Raw genomic sequence first — 26,876 nt, forward strand, 5'->3', positions numbered from 1 at the left:
CAAGGGTCTGTATAGAAGTTTTTCTCTTTGACCAGTGCGCCAGGAGGAAAGTTCCTCTTTTGATGGTCTTACCGAGTGTTATGGCCTATTTCGGATCAACCACCAGACAATTTCTTCTAGCGTGGGGAGGAAAGGATTGAGCCTTGAAGGAGGCTCGACCTTGGACCTCAAAGGGAGAATCCGACCTAGACCTCTAAGGGAGAATCTGACCTATTTACTCTAATTTTCTCAATAGTTACTTTCTTCATTCATCTCACATCCCTATATAGGGAGTTAGGGAAAACATGCCAAAGGCCATAAGTTCTAAAAATTAAAAATAAACCCCTAATGTTCAACAAATTATAAATAAACCCCTAATGAATTGAAATTACAAATAAACCCCCTAATGAATAGAAATTGCAAATAAACCCCTAATGAGTCCATAACATTACTCCCCTCCTGGATAACGAGCTTGTCCTCAAGCTCGAATGTAGAATGGCCTGTCCGTACAAAAGTAGAGCAACCTAGTAGAGGAGCATTTTTTTTACCATCCTAAACTCGTCTCCCTCTCAGAGCTTAGACAAATATCATTGTCACCATTGACAAAATTTTGAGGATAATTATACTGTGAAAACATGCTCGGTAACTTGTCAACGAAATCATGTGCCCGTATTGCATGGGGTCCACATATGGATCTCCTAGATGCATCTGATCTTGCATAGATAAGGAGAAGGGCTTCAGTGACATCTTGGACAGCAACTATGCGCCAAATGTTGTGTTTCTGTCCATACTCCAAAGCTGCACTTGCGGCTGCTGTTTTTGCAAGGCAGTACTAGTTCCCAGTTGTTCTGCAGTCTACTTTGTCTGACCAGCAAGTCCTTCCATCTGAATATGAAGGTGCAATGAGGCTTTTTATAAGCTTGCAGGTATGAGACAAATGCCTTGACTCCTTTCTCCATAAACCCACTAGTAAAGTAACATATGTATCAAAATATGGCCCACAACCATGCTCCAACAACCTATCTAAGAGACCATTAACAGATGTAGAACCTCTCGCCTTTCCTTTGGAAAGATAGCCATCAATGTGGTCTTCTTCAAGAACGTCTTGATCCTTCTGCAAGCGTTTTAGCAAAACACCATTGGGTCCGTCTATTACTAAAGTATAAGTCACTAGATCTGGAATCAACCCTTTCCTTTGCATTTCTTTAAATAGAAGCTCGGCCTCCATGGCGTTGACTTCTTGACATAATCCATAGATGAGTGTGCTGGAAGTGTGGTGGTTTGGTAGGCAATCATGCTTCATCATCTCATCAACCACTTTAAATGCAAGACTGGTGGCCCCACTCTTACACAACCCATCAGTCAAAGTTGTATAGGTTACAACAGTGGGGAACAACCCCTGTTCTACAATTTCTCTACAAAGCTTTTCTGCTTCTGGTAACCTATTATGTGTGCAAAATCCATTAAGTATCACATTATATATATGCACATTAGGTCTACAACCAATCTCCTTGATCTTGTCCAACAACGATAGTGCCAGGCCCATCGCCTCCCTCTTGCAACATCCATCTAGTAAGGCAATATAACTGACTTTATGCGGATTTAATCCACATGTTGCCATTTTATTGAACATATCTAAAGCCACATCCAACATACCCATTTTTAAGGATCCACAAATCAGTTCTGTAAATGTCCACTCATCCGGTTCACATCCATTCTCTTGCATGAAATTCAGCAATCTCATTGCATTGTTCAGATTTCCCAATTTGCAATATCCATTTATCAAAGTAACCACACTATCTTGTAACCTCTTGTGAAACAAGCCAATAGCAATTTCAAAGTAATCCACTCTAAACAAACCAGGGATTAAACCAGTGCGAGTTTGAACGTTAGGACAAACACATCTTTTTCTCATGACAATGAGCAGATCACATGCTTCCTTGAGACGACCAGCCTCACAGAGAGATGTGAGAGGAAGTTTATAGGTAGAAGCCATTGGACCAAGGCCCTTCTCCACCATGTCCTTGATGAGATCCAATGCTTCATCAATTGTCCCAACATTGCAAAGACCATGAATCAAACACGAATAAGTAATAGAGTTGGGCTAAGTACCTGCCTTGACCCTTCTATTAAAAACTAGAGAAGCCGAATCGAAGCTGCCATTTTTACAATGCCTCATGATTGCGTGGATGAGGTTGTCCCCACTGGATTGCCGAGAAGGGGATGGGAATTGATAGTTGGTGGCCGGCAGCCAATTCCCCCCGAAATTGTTTTTTGAGCCACGCCCACCCAATTTGGAAGTTGGGTTCCCTCGGTGCTGTCAAGAGGGGAATTGCGAGTGGGAGGTGATGGTCAGAAGTGACCTCCCACCGGACAAGTTTCCGATGGCGCTTCCTCATTTTTTGGTGGACTCTTGTTGCTGCCGGTGCTAGTAGATTGTCGGAGACAGAGGAGGGAGGGTCGAATTGATTCGCCGTGATTGAGGCAGATGGGAATACTTTCGTCTGTTGTGCGGGAAGAGGTGCTGCTGTCCATGAGAAGGGGATTTGGGAGGTTGAACCCAAATCAGCCTGTATTGACGAGATTTGGGCAAAAATGTCTTCTGATTTCCCAAAATCTGGGTTCCTGCCTTTTGAGTTCGGGAGTTCGAAAAGCTTTTCTGAGTCTGCAATCCGTTGGACTAGAAGCGTCCGTTGTGCAAGAAGAGTTATGGCTTTGCATGAGACAAGGATGGGGAAAAACCCCTCCGGTACGCATGATTTGGGGTTGCCACCGTCTGGTGTCGAAATTTGGGGGAGCTTTTCCATGACCAAGAGCTCTTGAATGGGCATTTTGGCCGATGAAGGTTGTGCTGGGTGCAGATGGGCCCTAGGTGGGGGCGGGGTTTGATGGTGCAGAAGTGGTGGGGTTGGGGACGGGTGGGAATGGTGGTGCTAGGCCAGAAGAAGGGAACTGCCCAGTGGCGTTTGACCACGACCCATGTCCTCATCCAGTAGCCGTTTGATCCGCTGTAATATGTCCTTCACGGCATACATGTTCGTCTTGATTTTCTCCATGGCCTGATGCTGTTTCTCCATAACTGGACGTTGTTCCACCAAATGTCGACGCAAATCCTCCCAGGAAAATGAATCGCCACAGTTGGTCCGCTCTGATACCAAACTGTTATGGCCCATTTCGGATCAACCACCGAACGATTTCTTCCAGCCTGGGGAGGAAGGGATTGAGCCTTGAAGGAGGCTCGACCTTGGACCTCAAAGGGAGAATCCGACCTAGACCTCTGAGGGAGAATCTGACCTGTTTACTCTAATTTTCTTAATACTTACTTTCTTCATTCATCTCACCTCCCTATACAGGGAGTTAGGGAAAACAAGCCAAAGGCCATAAGTTCTACAAATTACAAATAAACCCCTAATGTTCAACAAATTACAAATAAACCCCTAATGAGTCCATAACACCGAGTTGCTTGGAGAATCTATCAACCTCCACGAAAAGTACGGATTTGCCGGAGAACAGGGGTAGGCCTTCCACAAAATCCATCGAAATGTAGGCCCAAACCTGCATAGGAAGGGCCAGAGGCTGGAGAAGACCGGCTGGACTCAAGTGCTTGGCTTTGTTGCGCTGGCATACCTGACAGTCGCCCACATAAGTCGCAATAGAGGGTTTCATGGCTTGCCAGTAAAAATCAGCTTGAATTTTGTGCAAGGTCTTCTGTATCCCCTCGTGTGTACTATCATGGTAGGCTGAGAGAATAGTTGGAATCAACTCGGACTCGGGTGGAAGGAAAATCCGCTGCTTTTAATAAATAAGTGAATCCTGGTTGGACCACTTCGAATTCATTGTCCCTTCCGAAATCTTCTAATGCAGTTCCTATAGTGCAGGGTCAGTGGCTTGTGCGTCTCTCACCAAGTCCAGAATGAGAAATCTCGACTGGCTGATCGAATAGACCGACTACTGATCCTCAAAACACCGTGACTAGGAATCTGCCTCTTTATTTAATCTCCCCGCACGATATTCTATTGAGAAGTCAAACCCCAACAACTTACTGATCCAGTGCTGTTGTAGCGGCGTCGTCAAACGCTGTTCTAGTATGAATTTAAGGTTGTAGTGATCCTTGCGTATGAGAAAAGTCTGGCCCTGGAGATAAGGCCTCCAATGTTGGACCGCTTTGGCCAACCCAGTCAATTCGTGCTCATAGGCTGCCAGCTTGTGATGATGGACTGCTGACTATCTGCTAAAATACGCAATGGAATGGCCCAACTGCTGTAAAACGGCCCAATTCCCATGCCCGAAGCGTCGCACTCTACCACGAATAATTTATCAAAGTTGGGAAGTTGTAATGCTAGCGCGAATGCAAGGGCAACTTTAAGTGCCACAAACGACGTGGTGGCCTCCTTATTCCAAATAAAGGAATTTTTCTTAAGTAGATTGGTTAATAGTGTTGCCACTGACCCATAGTTCTGAATAAATTTGCGGTAGTAGCCCGAAAGACCCAAAAAACCCGGTAATACAGAACACGACTGTGGCTGTAGCCACTCGTGAATAGTTCAAATCTTCTCGGGATCCACCGTAACCCCCTCATGTGAGATAATGTGTCCTAGATACCCCACATGTGAAGCCACAAAAGAACACTTGGAATGTTTCAAATAGAGCTGATGTGCTCGTTACAAGTCGAAAACAATCCTCAAGTGTGCCAAGTGCTTCTCAACTGACTTTATCAAAATATCATAAAAAAATACAAGAAATTGTTTTTGAAGATTGGGGCTAAATACCTCGTTCATCAAAGCTTGAAAAGTGGAGGGTGCATTAGATAACCCGAACGGCATGACGACGAACTCAAAGTGGCCATAGTGCGTGCGGAACGTCGTCTTCTCGATATCAGAGGGGTGCATCCGGACCTGATGGTATCCTGAATGGAGGTCGAGTTTAGTGAATAACCACGACCCATGTAACCCATCCAGGAGCTCATCCACTACCGGAATCGAAAACTTGTCTTTTACTGTCTGCACATTCAACTCCCGATAATCCATGCAGAACCTCCATGTCCCATCATGTTTCTTCACAAGTAAGATGGGTGAAGAGAATGGGGAGCGACTGGGATGAATAAGACCTTGTTTCAACATCTCCTGGCACTGACACTCTATCTCGTCCTTCTGAAGGTGTGGGTAACGGTATGGTCGCACGACCACTACCTCAGATTCTGGTTTCAGACAGATCTTGTGGTCACAGTGCCTCAAGGGAGGCAAACCTGAAGGCTCCTGGAAGAGGTCAGAGAACTCCTCAACCAGACCATCACTAGTACTGTCAGGTTGATCCTATATCTGCAAAGTGTGCATGCGGTGGCCCTGTCCACCTGACAGCCCTGTAAGAGTACCCAACTTCTGGTCAAATCAAAGCTCATGGTTAAAGCCGAAAAGTCCCATAGAATGGGCCCCAACGTTTGTAACCATTTAATGCCTAATACCATATCAATTCCCGCTAGGGTAATAACAAAAAATTCAGCATTAAACGAAGTAGAGCCAATGGAAAAAGTTACCGCCTTACTAATCCCATAGCTAGGGACCTTCTCGCCATTGGCCACTGAGACGGTGGCTGTCGGATGAGTGTGTATCTGGAGCTGGAGATGTTGTGCGGCTGTCAAACTTAGAAAATTGTGTGTACTCTCCGAGTAGACTAGTCCCACCAGTTCTCGGTCGGTGACATGAGCTCAGACTTGCATTGTATTAGTCGATTTCTGCCCAGTAATAGCATGCAAGGATATCTCCCTTGGTTCCTCCTCGATAATATCCTCTGGCTCCTCTGGATCCTCTGTATCCTCCACCTCGAGCCAAAACAATCATTTACATTGGTGTCCTACCCGATACTGCTCATCGCAGTTATAACATAAATTTTTGGACCGCCTTTCTGCCATCTTCGCACTCGTCAATTTTTTTATAAAGCTCGGTAGGAAATTACCAGGGTGGGGATCGGCTACCTGAGTCATAGTCGGAGTGTGTCTAGATGGTGCTGCTGGAGATGCTCCCTGAGATGAATTATAATGGCGCCCTTGCCACGTGGAGGAAGTGTTCCTCTCACCCGACCAACCCGGCTTACGTTGCTACAACTGTTGTCGTTGTTCCATTGCTCGGGCCATATTTATTGCATGACCTAAATCCGTAGGCATAAGGAGTTCTACCTCTAGCCGTAAATACTCATTGAGACCTGCTGTGAATAGGGAGAGTGCTGGTCAACCAATACCCTCTCACCAGCATGAGCCAACTTTTCCTGGAACAATTTTTTATATTGTTCCATCGAACTAGTTTGTCTCAATATGACTAACTCTCCGAGGGGGTTGTTGTTGGCGGGAGGGCCAAATCTAACTCTGCATAGATTTTTAAATTCTCCCCAAGTCATTCCAGGTCTCTCTTTCTCTACTTGAGTAACTCATAATATGGCTTCATCTGTCATATGGAAAGAGGCTAGTTTCACCTTATCCAATTCAGTAGTCCTTTGGTTCAATTTCTTTTCACATCTGTGCAACCAAATTAAGGGATTAATTGAACCATTGAAAGAGGGAAACTCTAACTTGGTGTACCTTGGATCTGTGCCTCCATGCTGGGGTCCTTGGACAGCAGTGTGCCCAGGCCACTGCTCCCCTCTTCTTGATATGGTTGAACAACCTCTCTCATCTCTTGACTCTGAAGTCTCTCTGCCCTCAACTCCGCTAGCATGCTGATGACTCGGCTTATCTCTTCTTCCAAACCACAAACCTTCCCCAACACTGCTTGTGCTGTTTCAAGGCTATCTTCTATCTTTTGTATCCTGATTTGGATTTCTTCATTGTTGATATTATCCCTCATGTTACCCTGCCCTATTACCAAGTTGTTACGGTCCCGGGTCATGGATCGAGTAACACGACGTGGAACTTGAGACTCCAGCACTTAGAATTTAAACTCACTTCACGTCAAGGGTCTGTATAGGAGTTTTTCTCTTCGACCAGTGATCGGCCAAGAGGAAAGTTCCTCTTTTGATGGTCATACCGAGTTGCTGTGAAAGGTAGGATACCCCACAGCAATTCTAGGCTTGCTAAAGCAAGCTGTCCTCTTTTCTTGCTCATGGCAAAGAGGGTTTGGCCCTCTTTGTTGCTGCTCTAGCTAAGAATGCAATCCTACTTTTTGAATTAACTTGAAGCACGAGTTTGGGATAGATTATTACCTCTTCTTTGCTGCTATGATCAGCTCCCACGTTGCACCAGGATTGCTCAAGATATGTGGATGAATATCCTCACTTTTCTGCTCGTTAAGGGAGGAATTGAGGCCCTCTTGCTGTTGCTGCCAAGAAGGAGAACAAACCTCCTCTTTGGGCTCAGAAAAGGGGCAAGAAGCTCCTCTTCTTAGTATGGATGATGATTGATGAATTTGGGTGAAGATGGATGGCCATGGAGGGTGAAAGATAGGTTGGATTTTTGGAGTAAACCCTAAACTCGAGATCAAGAGGTGATCTCAACATGTTTAGACTAGGTTATTCTAAAATATCAAAGCTTACCTATTTCATTCATTCCTTGCCCTTAAATAGATCACGTCATGGAGTTTTAGCGTTAGGGTTACAATAATTCCCCATAATGCCCCTACATATAAAGTAATTAGAAATAACTCCTACTTAAAACAATATAAGAAATAAATCCTACTCAAAGTAATATAAGAAATAAATCCTATTGCCTCCTTCGTTGTGTGACTCGGTGTGCTATTGAGTCCACAACAGGGGGGGAGGGGGGTCAGCAAACCGCAGCATGCATTCGGCCTTGAACATGTCCCAATCATGCATTTGATGCTCCGAATCGAACTAGGTATACCACAGCTGCGCTTTGTCGAGCTTGTGGAAGGCGGCTAAAGTGACCCGCTCCTCTGGCTGAGTTCGTTGGTTTCAAAAGAAGTGGTCACAGCAATGCAACCACAATAATGGGTCAGTGGACCCATTATAGGTCAGAAATTGCAATTTGGTGTACTTTGGCACGTTGGAAGTACCGATGCTGTGAGAGGCCCCTCGGTGGAAGTGATGAGGACATAGGGGAGGCACTGGTGTGGGGGACAGAGCAGAGTGTTCTGGTGGGCGTGGGAAACTATTTGGATGGGGAGCTTCTTGGGGTCCCTGAGCTTGGAGAAGCTGGAGCTAAGTCTCCTAAAGTTGGTTCATCTGGGCCCAGAAAGTAGCCTGGGTAGCTTGCATTGTGTCAATGGCAGTACGCAGATCAGATGGAGAGGAAGAATCATCCAAGGTGGTCATGTCTAATACCACGATTTTGGGTTCTCTAGCCATGGATCGAGTCACCCGACGTTCTCCTCTGGGTACTAGTGTTGAAGACGATGAAGGAAGTGCTTTGGGTCTCTTAGAACATCCAATAGTTGCTGGCGAGTTCAAAGAGAAGAGAAAGAGAGACGTGGAGGTTGCTGGTTAGTTTAGTGAGGGAGAAGAGTGAAAACTTGGATAGATTGAGCTTTCAAAGGAGCTCCTCCTTAGGCCTCGATTTAGAGAGAGAACCTGATCTCGATTATACGACTGAAATTACTTCCTCTTTTATTTCATTCACGCCCCTTATAAAACCAGGGCGTGCCTTACACAACCAATGCCAAAAGACATAGATTTCAGAAAAAAAAATTACCTCCACATGCTACTAAGTATGAAATCCGAAAATTACACAAGTCACCCTCTATGTCTATCAGCTACTCTCGATGCTATGGATTCTATAACATATATCAACCTGAACTCATTGTTCCATACCGGCCTGAGTAGCAATGCACTGTTCCTCCCTAAGGAGTTCACTCCAACAGGCATCCAGAGACGGCACTGGATGACGATTCGTCAGATGTGACCGAGCAATCTCAAATTATGGATGAAAATTCATCAAGAATGGATCCCTCTTACTGGTTTTGTGTACTACTTGCACTTCTGAGAGAGCAACAACTGGGACACTCTCATAAACAATATCAGTATAGTTAGCCACATATTTTGAAACCCTGAGAAATATTCTTCAAGGGAAGTGCCTTCTTGCGTGAAATTTGGCATTTCATATTCGACTTGAAACTGTTGGGCCTTTTGTCTTGATGATAAACCTTGTAGAGGTAATTTCATATTTTCGCGGTAGTTTTGTAGAGCCTCAGATTAAGGACAAGCTGAGGCTCGATGGATCCAAGTATCCAGGTCATGACTCTAGCATCCATGGTGGTCCACTTTGATAATGTTTCAGTCTCCTGAGGCACTGGATCACTCCCATTAATATGACCCCATAAATCTTTGCCAATGACAAGTACTTAGAACTGAAATGCCCAGGCACTATAGTTCTTAACCTGTGAACCGAATAGGAGAGAAATCTAACTTGTCCTTTGATGTGATACCCACTGAAACTTCCAGATTTGCCCCTATGGCTGCCAAAAATTCCAGATCTTCCCCCACGATTTCGGAAACTCCCCTTCTGTCCCCACAATATCGTAATTCCAGTTCTGTCCCCACAAATATCAGAAATTCCAGTTCTGTCCCCACAAACATCAGAAATTCCAGTTCTGTCCCCTCAATCTCAGAATTTCCAATTCTGTCCCTAAAATCTCAGAAATTCCAAAAACCACCTTAGGCAAATAAATCATTCCATACCTTACAGAAAAAATCATTCCAGGCCTTACATAAAAAAAATCATCAGACCGTTCACCTTTCCGGTGAGGATGGCACTCTGAGCTCAGTCGGTGGTTTCCGACCACTCCTCTGAGCTTGGACGGAAGTTTCCAATCTCATCTGAGCTCCGGCCGACCTTTGAGTCATTGGACAGCAATTCGTCGGACAGGAAGTCTTCGGACGAGAACCCGGCAGCAAGGATGTGTCATCTCGCTCCTCTGAGCTCGGTCGGTGGTTTCTGACTACTCCTCTAAGCTCGGACGGAAGTTCCCGACCTCTCTTGAGGTCCGGTCGATCTCTGAGTCTTCAGACAGAAGCTCGTCAGCAAGGATGCATTTGACAGAGATGTATTACCTCAAAATGCTCCCACCATGCTCTGATACCATGTTAACCGAGGTCTTCTTCAAGAACAAGGGCTGACAAATCAACCGAGACCAGTGTTCACGAACTGGTCTTCTCGGGGACAAAGCACCATGCCTCAAGGCTTACGACTCCTCCCACACAGAGACCTCTAACCTCTGATGGTGGTGGATGGAACCACCATGACCTCTGGGGACTGACGGCATAGTCCCGATAGAGGGCCTCACGCTCTCTTGCTTCTTGGCGAGGAAGACGGTGACGAGTGAAAATACTTTTCAAAATTCACCACACTGTTCAGGGTGAGGTTTCTTCATTAATTTATAACAATTACATAGATATACATGTGATTACAATTGATATGGTTTGTACAGGAAAAGAATGATTTGAGCTTAATTAGCTCCTATAAGGAAGGCCCTAAACGGGCAATGATCCTTAATTGATTTTCAATCATTGAGCCTTAATTGATTGAGAATTAGTATCTTCAACAGTATCTTCAATAGCCACCCGCAAGATTAGCATCAGATTAGGACAGACGTGAAGCTTGAAGCGAAAAAACTGAAATAGAGGTCGAGAGACGTTTTTGGTGCAGATATCTGCAATCTGTAAGTGAGAGGGCACATATTGAGTACGAATCTTTCTAACAATGACAAGTTCACGCAAAAAATGAATATCTAACTCAACATACTTGGCCCGTTTGTGGACTACAGGGTTGGAGCTCAAGAAAAGAGAGCTTTTGTTATCCCATAAGAGAAGTGTCCGCTCGGGAATAGAAACTTGGAGATCACGAAGAAGATGGATGAGCCAAAGAAGTTCGGTGGCCGTGAGAGCAAGAGCACGATATTCAGACTCACAACTAGAACAAGAAACTGTAGGTTGCTTCTTGGCACTCCAGGAGACTAAATTGTCACCAAGGTAAATAGAGTAGCCCGAGGTGGAGCGGCGAGTGTCAGGACATCCGACCCAGTCAGCATCAGAATACGCAACTAAAGATCCTGGCGAAGCAGAGGGACAGAAGGACAAACCATAATGGAGAGTGCCTTTGACATAGCGAAGAATGAGTTTAACAACAAGGAAGTGGTCAGTAATGAGAGAGTGTAAAAAATGACTTACGGAGTTGACGGCATGAGCAATATCGGAACGCATGATAGTCAAATATTGAAGGGCACCAGCAAGAGATCAGTAAAGAGTGGGTTCCGAAAATAACTGACCATCAGAGGATAGATGCTGAGAAACCACCATAGGAGTGTGCATAGGCTCGCTGTCAAGTAATTGAGCGCGGGCAAGGATGTCGGGCGTTATTAGGTTCTTCCCTCGCCACGGATCGAGTCACCCTTCTTTCCTCTCTTCCCTCCATGGATGATCTTCACGTTGGAAGAGAATTCTTGTTTCTTGAATGAGTAATGGTGGAACTCAAATAGAACGAAGGAGCTTTGGAGGAAGCTCAACCTTGGACCTCAAAGGAAGAATCCGACCTAGACCTCTAAGGGAGAATTTGACCTGTTAAATCTAATTTTTTCAATATTTGCCTCTCTTTTCCTTCACATCCCCCTAAATAGGGTTGAGGACGGAAATACAAAGATGACCCATAGGTCAAGTGGTTCACGCAACATTACAATGAACCAACCCAAAGTAAACCAAACCAAACAAAGTAAACCAAACCGAATTGAAATTACATGAAAATTAAATTGACATAATTTAATTTCTATGCCTATGGATAACTCGTGATGCTATGGAGTCCATAACATTACCCCCTGGAGAATGAGCTTGTCCTCAAGCTCAAAGTATGGGTAGAGGGTGCGAAATGCCGCTAATGGCTCCCATGTCGTGTCACTGGGGTCAGCATCTGCCCATTGCACTAAGATCTCCCAATCACCCTAAATACGGCGAGCTTGTAATACCTGTGCTGGGGTAGAAAGTACCCGTCCCTCTTGGAGTGGAGGCAGTGGGGTGTGCAGCAAAGGTGAATCACCTTGGAAGGCCTTTAATTGTGAGACATGAAAGACATTGTGAATTCTGGCCTCTGGCGGAAGCTGCAATCGGTAGGCCACTGTCCCAATGCGGTCCTTCACTTGAAAAGGACCATAATATTTTGGAGAGAGCTTGTGACATTTGGAGGCTGTCAACGACAACTGCCTGTAGTGTTGGAGACACAACCAAACATAATCTCCAGGAGAAAAAAAGACTTCCCGGTGCTTCTTGTCATAATATTTTTTCATAAAATGTTGAGCCTCCTGTAGATGAGTGCGCACCTCAGTGATGAATGTGTCTCTTTCAGCTAATGCTTGGTCCAAAGTGGCGACTTTAGAGGCCCCTGGTACATAGGCTAAAAGACAGGGAGGTTCTCTACCATATACCACCTTGAATGGGGTTGTGCCAAGTGCGCTGGGGTAGGAGGTGTTGTAACAGAAGTCAGCCCAGGCGAACTACTTAAGCCACCTCTTAGGTGAGTCCCCCACAAAACAACGGAGATACATTTTAATGGTTTTGTTGACGACCTCTGTCTGACCATCAGTCTGCGGATGGTAGGCTAAAGAAAAGGCTAACGTTGTGCCCTGTAACTTGAAGAGTTCTTTCCAGAAGGTACTTGTAAAGATTGCATCCCTATCACTAGTAATTGAATTAGGCATCCCATGTAAGCGGACAATGTTATCCATAAAAAGTTGAGCGACCTGAGTTGCAGTGTAAGGATGCACTAGAGGAATGAAATGCCCATACTTAGAGAAACGATCCACCACTAAAAAGATAACAGATTTACCCGACAAAGAAGGAAGTCCATCTATGAAGTCCATAGAAATATCAGACCAGACCTGTGACGGAAGCTGAAGTGGTTGGAGCAACCCAACTGGGCTTAATGTTTCAGATTTATTCCGTTGACAAGTCTGACAAGTCGCCACATAATCAGCTATATTTCACTTCATGCTCCTCCAATAAAATTCCCTACTGATCCGGAAATACGTTTTTTGTCGGCCCTCATGTGTACTGTCATGGAAGGAGGCTAAAATGCTGTTAATCAGAGGGGATGTGTGGTGTAGAAAAATTCTGTTGTTGTAGAGGACGAGATTGTCTTGAACCCTCCAATTGTTTGCCGCTGTCCTCTGCTGGATGTCCTGGCATAAGGAGAAAATATCCGGGTACTGTTGTGCCTCTTCCCGTATAGAATCCAACAAGAGAGCTCTGGGCTGACTGATGGCATTTAATTTTGGCTCTGGAACGTCCCGACGAGATAATGCATCTGCCCCTAAATTCAAACTTCCTAGTTTATACTCGACAGAAAAGTCAAACCCCATAATTTTACTTAACCAATGCTGTTGTGGTGAAGTAGTGAGACGTTGCTCAAGAAGATATTTGAGGCTGCAATGATCAGTGCGAATCAAAAAAGAACGTCCCCATAGATAAGGGTGCCAATGCTGTATAGCTTTCGCCAATCCGATCAATTCCCTCTCATAAGCTGCCAACTTGTGGTGGTGTTGTCCCAGTTGGTGGCTAAAATAAGCAATCGGGTGGCCCTGTTGGTGCAACATTGCTCCAATACCGCCCTCCGAAGCATCACATTCGACTACAAATGACTCATCAAACTCGGGTTGCTGCAAAACTGGGGTTGATGATAAGGCGTCCTTCAATTGCTAAAAGGAATGAGCTACTGTCTTTGACCAGGTAAAAGCATTTTTCTTGAGGAGATTGTTGAGCAGACCTGAAAGTTGGCCATAGCTACGAATAAATTTTCTATAATACCCAGCTAGGCCCAAAAATCCTCTTAAGGCTATAATAGATGTAGGAATAGGCCAATCTGTGACCGCCTGTATCTTATTCTGGTCTACCTTCACCCCCACTATTGAAATAACGTGGCCCAAGTATGCCACTTCTGATGTGCCCATAGAACATTTGGACCGATTTAAAACCAAATGATGTGAACGTATAAGACAAAATACCTGGTGAAGGTGCTAAAGATGTTCTTCCCAGCTGTTGCTATAGACCAAAATATCGTCGAAAAATACCAACACGTATTTTCTCAAGAGAGAGGAAAATACCTCATTCATGAGGGCCTGGAAGGTGGAAGGTGCATTTGACAGACCAAATGGCATTACGAGGAACTCAAAATGACCGTGATGTGTGCGGAGCGCTGTTTTCTCCACATCTGATGGATGAACTCGGATTTGATGATAGCCAAATTTCAAATCGAGTTTAGTAAAAATAGTAGCTCCATGTAGCTTGTCTAACAGCTCATCCACCACTGGAATAGGAAATTTATCTTTAATCGTATGGGCATTGAGTTGTCGGTAATCCACACAGAACCTCCATGACTTATCATGCTAGCAGACTAGTAATACTAGTGAGGAAAAAGGAGACCTACTGGTCTGAATAATACCTTGTCCTAACATCTGCTGGCACTGCCTTTCAATCTCATCCTTCTGTAAGTGGGGGTAACGATACGGACGCACCACTACCGGCTTAGTACCTGTTTTCAAACGGATACGTTGATCACAGTGCCTAGTTGGCTGTAAGGCAGTAGGGTCCTGAAAGATATCTTCAAATTTTGTAAGTAAGTGAGAGAACTTACATGTGACTGTGGACCGGACTTGGGAAACCTGTAGTGCGCAAGTGAGTGGTGCTTGTGTGCCATGCAATATAATCTGATGTTGGTCCTCTATAAAAGACATGGTCAGAGCTTGGAAATCCCATAGGATTGGCCCCAACGATTGTAACCATTTAATTCCGAGTACCAAATCGAATCCTGACAGTGGAATCACCAGAAAATTTGCAACAAATGCATGTCCCTCAATATCAAAGTGTATGGCTGGAGATATGCCTACACTAGTAATTTTAGCACCAGTCTGTTGCTGTACTACTAACCGAAGTTGTTCTGCCGCCTGCTGACTGATGAAATTATGTGTACTACCCGATTCAACTAAAGCCAGTAACTGTAAATGATGTAACTATGCTTTAACCTGCATTGTGCTTGAACTGCGTAGACTAGTCATAGCATGAAGGAAAATTTCTGCACCTTCTTGGTCAGTTTCCACAAGTTCCTCCTCAGGTAGTATTTCTTCTCCATCCTCCCACAGACATATATTGAATAATCGTTTGCAGTGGTGTCCAATGACATATTGTTCATCACAGTTAAAACATAGGCCCTTGGCCTTTCTCTGCTCCATTTCCTATCTAGTAAGTTTTTTGAAGTAAGGAGCAGGTGGAGCCGAATTAGAGATGTCTGAGCGTGGGGCTGCATTGTCTCTAAATCGTGGAGGTCCATAGGAAGGGTTTGGCGCTGAGGCATTGTGCCTCCCTGGCCAAGCTGGTTTTCTGACCAGTGACTCCTTTAGAACACGCTACTTGTGCTCAATTGCCCTGGCTAAATTCATAGTGTGGTCTAAATCTGTAGAAGCATGTAATTCAACTTCTAATCTCAGAGCTTCTGTCAAACCAGCAGTAAAAATATGAACATACTGTGTGTGACTAACAAACTGGTTTGCTTGGGCTAACCTTTCCTGGAAGGTCTTTTGGTACACCTCTAGTGATCCAATTTTTTTGTAATTGATTAATTCTCCCAATGGATTGCTACTAGTTGGAGGACCAAATCTCATCATGCAAGACTATCTAAAAGTTGCCCAATCCTGAATCACTTGGTCATTTCAGAATTGGTGGTACCATAGAAGCGCTTCATCAAGCATGTGGTAGGCGGCCAAATAAACTTTCTCATCTGTAGGTGTTTTTTGATGATAAAATAACTGATCACACTTAGCTAACCAAATCAAAGGGTCCTTAGACCCATCATACGTAGGAAATTCAAGTTTTAAATACCTAGGCACAATGTTTGGTCCTTGAACGGCAGGCCCCAAATGGGGATGGTGTTGACGCATTGGTGGTTGTGGAGGAGGTGGTGGGTGGAATTGATGGTGGTTGACCAGTGGAGAGTAGGCAGCTGGTGGTTGGGCTCGTGTATCATGGTCCTCTTGTCGCCGGAGGAGAGCTTGGATGGCAGCATCCATTGATTTGATTGCCTCACACAAATCAGTGGTTGTTTGACGCACCTCTTCCGGGGCATGAGCCTGGTTATCTGTCCTCTGCCTAGTATCTTCCACTAATTGTCTCAAATCGTCAGGGGAAGAGGAATCCCCAAGGGTGGACTTGTCTGATACCAAGATATTAGGTTCTTCCCTTGCCATGGATCGAGTCACCCTTCTTTCCTCTCTTCCCTCCATGGATGATCTTGACGTTGGAAGAAAATTCTTGTTTCTTGAACGAGTAATGGTGGAACTCAAATAGAACAAAGGAGCTTTGGAGGAAGCTCAACCTTGGACCTCAAAGGGAGAATCCGACCTAGACCTCTGAGGGAGAATCTGACCTGTTAAATCTAATTTTTTCAATACTGGCCTCTCTTTTCCTTCACGTCCCCCTGAATAGGGTTGAGGACGGAAATACAAAGATGACCCATAGGTCAAGTGGTTCATGCCACATTACACTGAACCAACCCAAAGTAAACCAAACCGAATTGAAATTACATGAAAAGTAAATTGACATAATTTAATTCCTATGCCTATGGATAACTCGTGATGCTATGGAGTCCATAACAGGCGTATATTTAATCTGACTAAGAAGTAGTCCATCAGCGGTTTGTGTAGCTTCAAGACCAAGAAAGTAGCTGAGGGAGCCCAAGTCCTTGGTGGCTAACTCTGAGTGAAGCTTGTTGGCAAAGCTATCAAGAAGAGAGAGGTTGTTGCTCGTAATAATGATATCATCGACATATAAGAGCAAATAAAGGGTGTTAGAGTGCCGATGAAAGACGAAGAGTGAAGGGTCAGCTCGACTGGAGTGGAAACCAAGATGCGTAAGGAAAGAGCTGAACCGCTGAAACCAAGCTCTAGGGGCTTGCTTGAGGCCATAGAGAGCTTTCTGAAGTTTGCAAACATGATCAGGAAAGCGAGGATCAATATACCCAAACGGTTGTTCCATATAGACTTGTTCATTGAGATGACCATTGAGGAAAATATTTTTGACATCCAATTGACGGAGAGACCATTGATCAATAACAGCAATAGAGAGCACAACCCGAATAGTGGTAGCCTTGATGACAGGACTGAAGGTGTCGGTATAGTCAAGACATGGTACTTGTGTAAACCCTTTGGTGACAAGACGAGCTTTGAACCGCTCAATAGAACCATCTGGCAAATATTTGGTTCAAAATACCCATTTAGAGCCCACAATATTGGTATGAGCCGGTCGAGGTACCAAGACCCAGGTAAGGTTATTTTGTAGAGCTTGAATTTCTTCATCCATACCGACAAACTAGGCAGGATTCTTGGCAGCTAATTTGAACCCTTTGGGCGTTGTAGATGTCAAGAGAGCACAAAGAAGACCAGAAGAGCCAGAGTAAGCAAGATCAGCAAAGTGACGAGGTTTGAAAATACCAGCCTTAGCCTGTGTGAGCGTAGGATGAGACCTCATCCGGAGTGCGGCAACAGGAGCAATGGGTCCAGGCAGACCAGAAGCTGTGGGTGGCATAGGCGGACCTGTAAGAAAATCAGTGGCCTGCAAGGACTCATCCACAGGATCAGTACAAATAACACAGGGATGGGGGCCAGATGGAGTAATGTGCGGGGATTGAGGTGCCTTAGAAGATGGGGATGATTGGAGGAGATTGAGCTGGTTTAAGAAAGTTGAAAATTGGAGAGAGGAGAGGGGTTGAGCTTGAGAAGATGCTAAGGAGGGAAAAAATGTATCATCGAATTGAGCGTGTGTGGTGATATATATTCTAGAAGGGGATCAAGACAACAAAAACCTTTATAAGATGAGTAATACCCCATAAAGATACATAAGATTGCATGGGGAAAATTTATTTGGCATGTAATAACGCAAATAGGGATAGACCAGACAACCAAAAGGATGAAAATTCGCATAATTGGGAGAAAGACCATAGAGAAGTTCAAAGGGGGACTTACCTCTGAGAAGCGGTGTGGGCAAACGGTTGATGATGTAGGCAGCAGTGGTAAAGGCATCAACCCAAAAACGAGGGGAAATATGGGAATGGAAAAGTAGAGACAAACTAGTTTCAGTTATATGACGGTGTTTTCGTTCGGCGCGACCATTTTGAGCAGGAGTATATGGACAAGATAGTTGATGATGAATGCCAGATTGACGAAGGTGGTTTTTAAAGCAATTGCTTGTAAATTCTGCACCACCATCACTTTGGAAAATCTTGATATGAGCAGAATGTTGATTTTCCATAAATTTTTGAAATTGAAGAAAAATAGCATAGAAATCAGATTTTAATTTCAATGGGTAAAGCCAAGTAAATTTAGAATAATCATTGACAAATAAAACATAGTAAACAAAACCCAAAGTTGAATGTACTGGAGACGGACCCCATATATCGCAGTGAATTAATTCTAATACATGAGACGACTTTTTTTCATTTCAAGAAAAAGGTAAGCGATGACTTTTGGAAAGTTGGCATGCGTCACATAATTTAGGGGATGGCAATAAGGAAGTAAGAGAAAGCTGGCCTTATTTATTTAATAAAAAAAGAACAGAATGATCCACATGACCTAGACGTGCATGCCATAATTCATAAGAGGCTTGAAGAGTTTTGTTTTTCAAAACAGAAATAAAAGCAGAATTTTCACGCTCTAGCACATATAAGACTCCATCACGTCTACCGGTTGCCACCACCTGTCCCGTTTGGCGATTTTGAACAGTAAAAAGGTCATTAGTAAAAGTAACTGATAAAGCAAAATTAGAGGTTAATTTACTGATAGACAAGAGATTTTTGGTAAGATGGGGAACAACTAAGACATTTAGCAGTTTGAGATTTGGTGAAGGAGAAATATGACCTGTATGGGTAATAGGTAGGGACGCACCATTCCCTACAATTACACGATCCTTACCCATGTATGAGAAAGACTGATCCACCGCTGACTGGGCTGGAGTCATGTGGGCCGAGGCGCCTGTGTCAACAAACCAGTCAGACGCATTGGTCTGGTTGGACAGAGAGAGGACCGAAAAATTTTTAGCGATATGAGCGGAAGGCTCCTGCTGCACATACCGCTGGCGACAACGAACAGCGTAATGGCCGTCTTGCCGACAAATCTGACACCATGGTGGTCGGTGACGGTGGTTTTGGTCGGAATTATCCTGACTGTGAGCAGAGTCGTCGTTTTGGCCGTGGCTGGAAGAGTTGTGCAAGCCTTGGCCGAAGTTACGGCTGTCACGGTGTCCTCGGCCACGATTCGGGCCAGAGGAGTTGCCGAAATGGGAGGAGCAAGCTTGGTTGGACATGAATGAGGCGGTGGAGGCGACGGGAAGCTCCATCTACTTCTGAAAAATTTTGAGGGTTTCTACTTTCGAAACAAGTCAAAAAAATAGGGCAAAGGGGATTGAACCATCTGCGCAGTGGAGAAACTCAAAAATTCAAGGCCTAATCCACGAAGGAACTAGTGCATCTTGTTGGTGCCGTCGACGGGGCACCCAATGGCATGAAGTTGATCGCACAAAGCTTTGAAAGGTCGAGCGTAGGTAGAGACTGAATGATTTCCACGCTTCATCAGTTGGCGATCGTTCTTGAGACGAATCTCACAGGCTTTTGATCGGTGACTGAATTTCAAGGGCAGTCCACACCTCACTGGCGGTGGTCAGGCCAACGTCTTCTGCCATGGCCTCCTCTGACAGAGACGATAGCAGAAGGCTGAGAAGGCATTGGTTTGTCGCCTTCCATTCCAGAAATTTTGGATTTTGCGTCTGGGAGATGGGAGGCTCAAACGGAGGTGGTGGTGCAAGAGTGCCGTCCACATGGTTCAACAAACCTTGGCCGAAGTTATGGCTGTCACGGTGTCCTTGGCCACGATTCGGGCCAGAGGAGTTGCCGAAATGGGAGGAGCAAGCTTGGTTGGACATGAATGAGGCGGTGGAGGCGACGGGAAGCTCCATCCACTTCTGAAAAATTTTGAGGCTTTCTACTTTCGAAACAAATCAAAAAATAGGGCAAAGGGGATTGAGCCATCCGCGCAGTGGAGAAACTCAAAAATTCAAGGCCTAATCCACGAAGGAACTAGTGCACCTTGTTGGTGCCATCGACTGGGCACCCAATGGCATGAAGCCGATCACACAAAGCTTTGAAAGGTCGAGCGTAGGTAGAGACTGAATGATTTTGCGCTTCATCAGTTGGAGATCGTCCTTGAGACGAATCTCACAGGCTTTTGATCGGTGACTGAATTTCAAGGGCAGTCCACACCTCACTAGCGGTGGTCAGGCCAACGGCTTCTGCCATGGCCTCCTCCGACAGAGACGATAGCAGAAGGCTGAGAAGGCATTGGTTTGTCGCCTTCCATTCCAGAAATTTTGGATTTTGCGTCTGGGAGATGGGAGGCTCAAACGGAGGTGGTGGTGCAAGAGTGCCGTCCACATGGCTCAACAAACCTTGGCTGTAAAGGAGGGGAAGAAATTGACTCTTCATGATGAGGTAATTTGACGATGAAAGCTTGATGGTGATCATATGAATCAAGGTATTAAAGGGGAGGAAATCGGAAGAAAAATTTGAGGCCATTGAGGATCAGGGGATGTTAATCCAGGTAAGGCTCTGATACCATGAAAATAATTTTCAAAATTCACCAACTATTCGGGGCGAGGTTTCTTTATTAATTTATAAAAATTACAGAGATATACATGTGATTACAAATGATATGGTTTGTATAGGAAAAGAATGATTTGAGCTTAATTAGCTCCTATAAGGAAGGCACTAAAAGGGCAATGATCCTGAATTGATTCTCAATCAATGAGCCTTAATTGATTGAGAATCAATATCTTCAACAGTATCTTCAACAAGGAGAAGGAAGACGAAAGGTTTGAGGACGGGAATGCAATGCTCCTTCCCTTGTTTTCTTTATTATTTATACTTAGGTTTACCAAATATTACATGTCAGCCCATGGGCCCACCACAATCCCACCCAACCCATTAAGTAATGTACATAATGCAACATACAACAAGCATAAATTATACCTAATAAACATTCCAAAATATCATAACATAGGAACCCCTAACCTCTTATCCGAGGACTGCCCAAGTTATAGGCTTTTCATCCCCTAACCCGAGCAGCAGCAAGGAGGGTTCTAAACCCTCTAAACCGTGAGCAGAAGGGGGCTCTTCCCCTCCTGTCTTAGCAAGAAGTTACTTTCCTCCTATCAGAGAGTAGTTGCTCTCTTTCCCCCAATGCTAGATTACTCGATCCATGACAAGGGACCATAACAGGAGCACAAATGAAGCTTGTGCATCTAAGGAGAAATTTTTATATCGGATTATTTCATGGGTTCTTTTATAAAGTTTATTATATGTGTTGGAAGATGGTTGTGTTATATTCAGCTAAAAATATTATGTCTCTTTGGATGAGACATTATTATTGAAGAAGAGGTGGCCTCAGTATCCTTTCGCATACCATCATTTACTTAATACCCCGTCAAAAATATAAAAAAATATCAACGGTTAGGATTCCATGATGGATGAACTTAATACCCCCATAAAAAATATCAATGGTTGGGATTCCATGACAGAGGAACTTAATACCCCATAAAAATATCAACAGTTGGGATTCCATGTCAGATGAACTTAATACCCCGTCAAAAATATCAAAAATATCAACAGTTGGGATTCCATGATGGAGGAACTTAATACCCTGTAAAAAATATCAACGGTTGGGATTCCTTGATGGAGGAACTTAATAGCTCATAAAAAATATCAACGGTTGGGATTCCATGATGGATGAACTTAAAAAAGTCAATGGTTGGGACACCATGACAAAGGAACTTGATACCCCATCAAAAATATCTACCAGTGGGAGTCGGTGCCCGGATTGAGTTCTAGTTTGAGTTATGTTTGTCTTTAATTTATATTGAATTATTTAATTATGCTAGGACTTATCTTTAAGTGTTAGAGTTTGGGTGTAATTGGGACAAAGGTAGTTTTATTGTAATTGGATTCTACAAATTTCCTCTATTATAAATAGAGGTTCATGTACTCTGATTATAATAAGTCATTGAAGTAAATGAAGTATTTCTCTTTTCCATAAATTCAAAACTTTGAAAGGAAACAAAAAATGGAAAGCAGTGATCCAGCAATGAAGATAAGTATGCAAGTTCTGGAATCTTCAATAAGTTCTTGAATAATAGCATCAAACAACAACTCCCCAATATCAATGGCAAGACTTTTCAAAAAAGAAAAACAGCTGCGAAACAGAGAGGATAGATCGTCGCGGCGATGAACTAGGAACTTTCCAAAAAAACAGAGTGGCAAACCAGAGAAGAGGAGTTCGATTAAATATTTCTGAAGAAAGCTAACCAAGAATAGTGTGATTGACGTTATGTTTTCGTGATTTTGGCTGATCAATACTGCGGGAGAAAATCAACGAGATATCAACATAATAACTTTTGGGGATTCATATGGAATGACATAACACTTATTGGGTAGAGACTCAATCAATCAATCAAGACTAGGCAAGAAATACCAAGCAGTCGTCAATAGCAAAGCAAGAAAGATTTCATGATGCTCTAGGAATCCTTTGTTTCCAATTATTTATCTTTATACAGATCGAGCACGTAGCACAACAATTCTTCCAAAAATAAAATTGTGCCAATGAGAAATATGTATCACAACAGTTCAGGATAAAATCTATGCCAATGAGAATCACATAGTTCAACAACTTCCAAAAATGAATCACGTAGCCAGATTCAACTTGCAACAATTTCCAAGATACAGTACCAATGGAATAATAGCTATGATAGTGGAGATCTGATGAACCGGAGATCACATACCATAATTTTTTTGGATGCTGGTTTCGAGATAGAGTGGATCCGATCCAATACCAGAGAAGAGATGAGCCACAGAAATGAAACGAGCTAGCTAAGAGACGGAGAGCTTTCAATAATGGCAACTTCAGTAGAAAAAAATACTCATGCCAGTATAGAGCTGTGCAGATTCAGCGGAGGGCTTTGGATTACCAGGTTGAATATATTTGTTGGAAGACAGGGCCCAAGCCCAGACGACCAAGGAAGACTCACATATTGAAGAGTATTGGAAGATGGGCCCAAGGCCATAAGACCAAGGAATGCCCACATATATAAGAGTATTATAAGATGGGCCACATGACCAAGGAATGCCCACATATATAAGAGTATTATAAGATGGGCCACATGACCAAGGAAGGCCCACAAGATGGGCCCAAGCCCATAAGAAGTAGGACCTACAATGATTACCATGAGTTGCCATCCTTATCACATCAGTTAGAAGATCAAGAAGGACTCCTAGTTCTACTCAAGTTAGTCTTCTAGTTGTTTAGATATACTTACTTAAATTAGACTTACTTAAATTGAAGAGTTAGAGTTGTAATGTAATTAGGATTGACTAATAAGTTATAATTGGACTCTACTACCTTCCTCTATTATAAATAGAGGTTCATGTACTTTGTTTACAACAAGTTATTGAAGTCAATGAAGTATTTCACTTTTTCATAAATTCAACAATACTGATGGATCAAGCCAACCATATTCTTCCAACCAAGTTGTTAAGCACCTAGCCAATACTACCGAAAAGACTGGCCTGTTAGGAGCGGAAGGCATAGGTACTTAACCCAGGATCCTAATAGTACACCCACCTTCACGAGCCGACATCCACGACGGCTTAACACTTAGTCATGGGGTCTAGGTCAGGAGCCCATACTCTCTTACGGACACTACGTCTGGGATTTACGATCGTCCACGCTAGGATTCCCCTCGGGGATTTGAACTCGTGATGTGGCACCAACTCTGATACCAAATGTTAAGCACCTAGCCAATACTACCCAAAAGACCGGCCTGTTAGGAGCTAAGGCATAGAGGTACTTAACCCAGGATCCTAACACAAGCTCCAACTGAGCTAATATGCTTCAAAAAAAAATATTCCAGTGACGGAGACAACAGTGCGGTTACGGGATGGTCATATAGAGCAACAACAATTCTTCCAGAAATAGATAATCAACAACAATCCTTTGATCAAGTTATCAGTGAATTGGAAATCAGCAACTTCTTAAAATAAAGGATTTGTCAAATTGATTCGAAAAAAATAACAGAGTCGTCCTCGTCCAGAAATGGAGTTCAAGTAATGACGAAAATCAAAACACCAATGTGAACAAAGAAAAAATGGGTTTTTTTTCAATCTAGAACATCATAGATGTAAATCCTAACAAGCAATGCTCTGATACCATGTTGATTTTCAGGACTCAATGGATTTAGCTCATGGAGAAAAAGAGAAAAATACCATTGGGAGAAAACCAGAGGAAGAAGAGGTTATAGACTTGATGATCCTAACCCTTCCCCTATAGCCAAATGTATAGATTAATCAAACTATATTATTACAATAATACCCCTAAAATTTAAACTAATTACATCTATGCCATCTCTATAAGATTACTCTTTATTTACCATCTTGCCATCATTGTATTGGCTGTGGGCCTTCTCCTTGATATGTGAGCTTGAGCCCATCTTCCACATCTCTTGGATTTGTGGGTCTTTTTTGGTCTTATGGGCTTGGGGCCATCTTCCAACACACTTGGATATGTGGGTCGTCGTTGGTCGTGTGGTCTTGGGCCCATCTTCCAACATGAAGCTTTAGACCTTGAGATGCATTGACTCTTAAAGGTGAAGTATTTGAAATACTTAGTTTTGGAATTGTCTGATCAATTAAGTTTTGCTATCTTCAAAAGCAATATGGGATTCAACCTATGGTCAACAATCTCCCCCTTTTTTATGATGACAAAACCTAACATGGAAAAAATAAAAAGATACACTTTCCTAAGGGTTGGAGCTAAGTTAAATATTCAATTTTAACTTATGCCCCCTTTTAATCTTTGCATAGTTTATTTAGATCATTTTAAGCATCAAATTTCAGTATTTTGTGTGCCTAAGGTTATTAGGTCCAAGTTCCCATATTTTTCCCCTCTTTTTTTAATATTAAGAAAGGTATGCAAATGAATACGTAAGTATAAGAAAAAAGTGAATCAAGGCCATATCTTATATATTTACAGTGTTTTAACAAAAATTTTTACTTGTCACACTGCTTCGAAATGACAAATACATGTATAGAGAATGCAAAAGTACGATGGGAGTCAAATAGTAGGGTGGTCCTAAAGACTAGGTAGCTAGGCTGAAGGTGAGAGGTGGCTAAGGATGGTGTCTAGGAGACTTGTTAAGTTGTGGAGCCTAATTAACGCCCTACGCTGAGTTGGTCAAGTTATTACTTCATCAGATCGGCTCTAGAAGATGGAGTCTTAGCTCTTGAGAAGATTCAAGGAAGTTAGAATCCGACAGATATGTTGACAAAGATTATTACAATTGAGAAACTGAAGTTGTGTTCAGCTTCAGTTAGACTTCTGTCTGAGGATTGAGAAGTTGTTGCCGTTGCAGAGGAGATATTGATGATGGATTAGTCTCCCAAGTGGGAGATTGTTAAGTTGTAGAGCCTAATTAATGTGTTATGCTGATTTGGTCGCGGATTGGCTTGAGTTGCAGCCCGAGAGGTTAGAGCGAAACACCTGTAAGTGTGTTTTCTCTTGTAAAGTATTTCATCTTCATAGTGGATTACTACAGTGGTGGAAGACAAGACATAATCTCACCTTGAGGCGAACCTGTATAAATCTTGTTGTGCTTTTACATGCATGCTTTTTCCTTCTTCCGCATTTATTATTATTGCTCTCATTAGTTTGGAATTAGGGCGTTTAATTCCTAACAAGACTCTCAATTCTCTGTTGAGTTTGTTGAACTTTTGAGTTGCCCTGCCTTTAATTGTTCATGTGTAGAAAGAATTGCTACCTGAGCAGCCCTGACATCATCCATGGCTTCCTCAAGCACTGAGAGTCAGTCAATGGATCACGAACTGTCTTCTTCCATTCTTCTCCTCTTTGTGAATTCGAAAATATCCGTGAGAGGGTTCGGATTAAGGTCATCTTCGGAAGCAAGAGGTTATGGGGTTGCCTCTTTCTAGATCTTATCCTTTTGAACCCATTGACCCCGCCACTTGGTGGACCCAAAATTTCCAACCTTTGTTTCCCCAATGTAAATCTTCTTTGTTATGTCCACTGACAGCTCATATGATAAGTCCACTCCATAGCATAGAAGATGTGATTTCTAGAGTGACGGGTAAACCATCCACTCTTGAGCTTGTAGCTATGTGTTATGCACACAATAATATTATTATTTTAGTGTTTTCTTTAATTTAATTTATTTTATTTCAGTTTTAGGTCACAAGGGGTATTTTTGGAATTATTTATTAATAGGGATATTTTTGGAATATTTTATTCATAGGGATATTTTTATAATATTTTATTAAACCCTAACAAGGTGAACCCTATTTAAGGGGTAAGAGTAATGAGAAAAAGAAACATTGAAGTATTAAGAACTAGGTTAAATCTAGAGTAAAGATGCTTAGAGTTCTCCTCAACGAGCTCTAGGGTTTTCAAGCTTCCCTTTGGCTTGATCTTTCGTTTTCGTCTTCCCCATGTCTTCCTACTATCCCTACAGTAATGCCTGGAAGACCCGTAACCCGTGGCAGACCCCAGATCCTCCCAAAGAATCCTTGTGTCAGATCTGGGACTGTAACAACTGGTTTCAGAGCGGAAACACAATGGGTTATTCTATATCCCAAGAAAGATGGATGACTATGGGTAAGGAATTGGAAGAAATACGAGCACGGTTAGATGCTTCCATTGAAATTTATGCAAGTGAAAAACTCGTTGCTGTAGCAGAAATGGTCACACGACCTCAAATATCCGACCATGAAATATGTGCAAAAGAGGTAGTAGAAACTATCTCGGACGGGCAGAATGGCCACCCAGAAAATTCGAAGATTTTATCTTCTTTACTGGCCGACGTCCCAGAAGAGGCAT

General features: G+C 43.2%; 1 protein-coding gene across 1 annotated transcript; it reads right to left on the minus strand.

Moving 5' to 3' along the window:
* Positions 1-283: 283 nt before the first annotated feature.
* LOC137963850 (pentatricopeptide repeat-containing protein At5g65560-like) lies at positions 284-2,744 on the minus strand. The gene has a single exon (XM_068811070.1). It carries the CDS (start codon positions 1,997-1,999, stop codon positions 812-814), a length of 1,188 nt encoding a protein of 395 aa, XP_068667171.1. The 5' UTR covers positions 2,000-2,744; the 3' UTR covers positions 284-811.
* Between the last annotated feature and the right edge of the window lie 24,132 nt (positions 2,745-26,876).

Source organism: Aristolochia californica, unplaced genomic scaffold (assembly GCF_029961685.1).
Source record: "Aristolochia californica isolate CCGP_79_NKW_82.1479 unplaced genomic scaffold, dmAriCali1.0.hap1 SCAF_4, whole genome shotgun sequence".
NCBI classification, from domain to species: domain Eukaryota; kingdom Viridiplantae; phylum Streptophyta; class Magnoliopsida; order Piperales; family Aristolochiaceae; genus Aristolochia; species Aristolochia californica.

Excerpts from the sequence above, each read along its gene's own strand:
- LOC137963850 (XM_068811070.1), bottom strand. The coding sequence starts at position 1,999 with ATGGTGGAGAAGGGCCTTGGTCCAATGGCTTCTACCTATAAACTTCCT.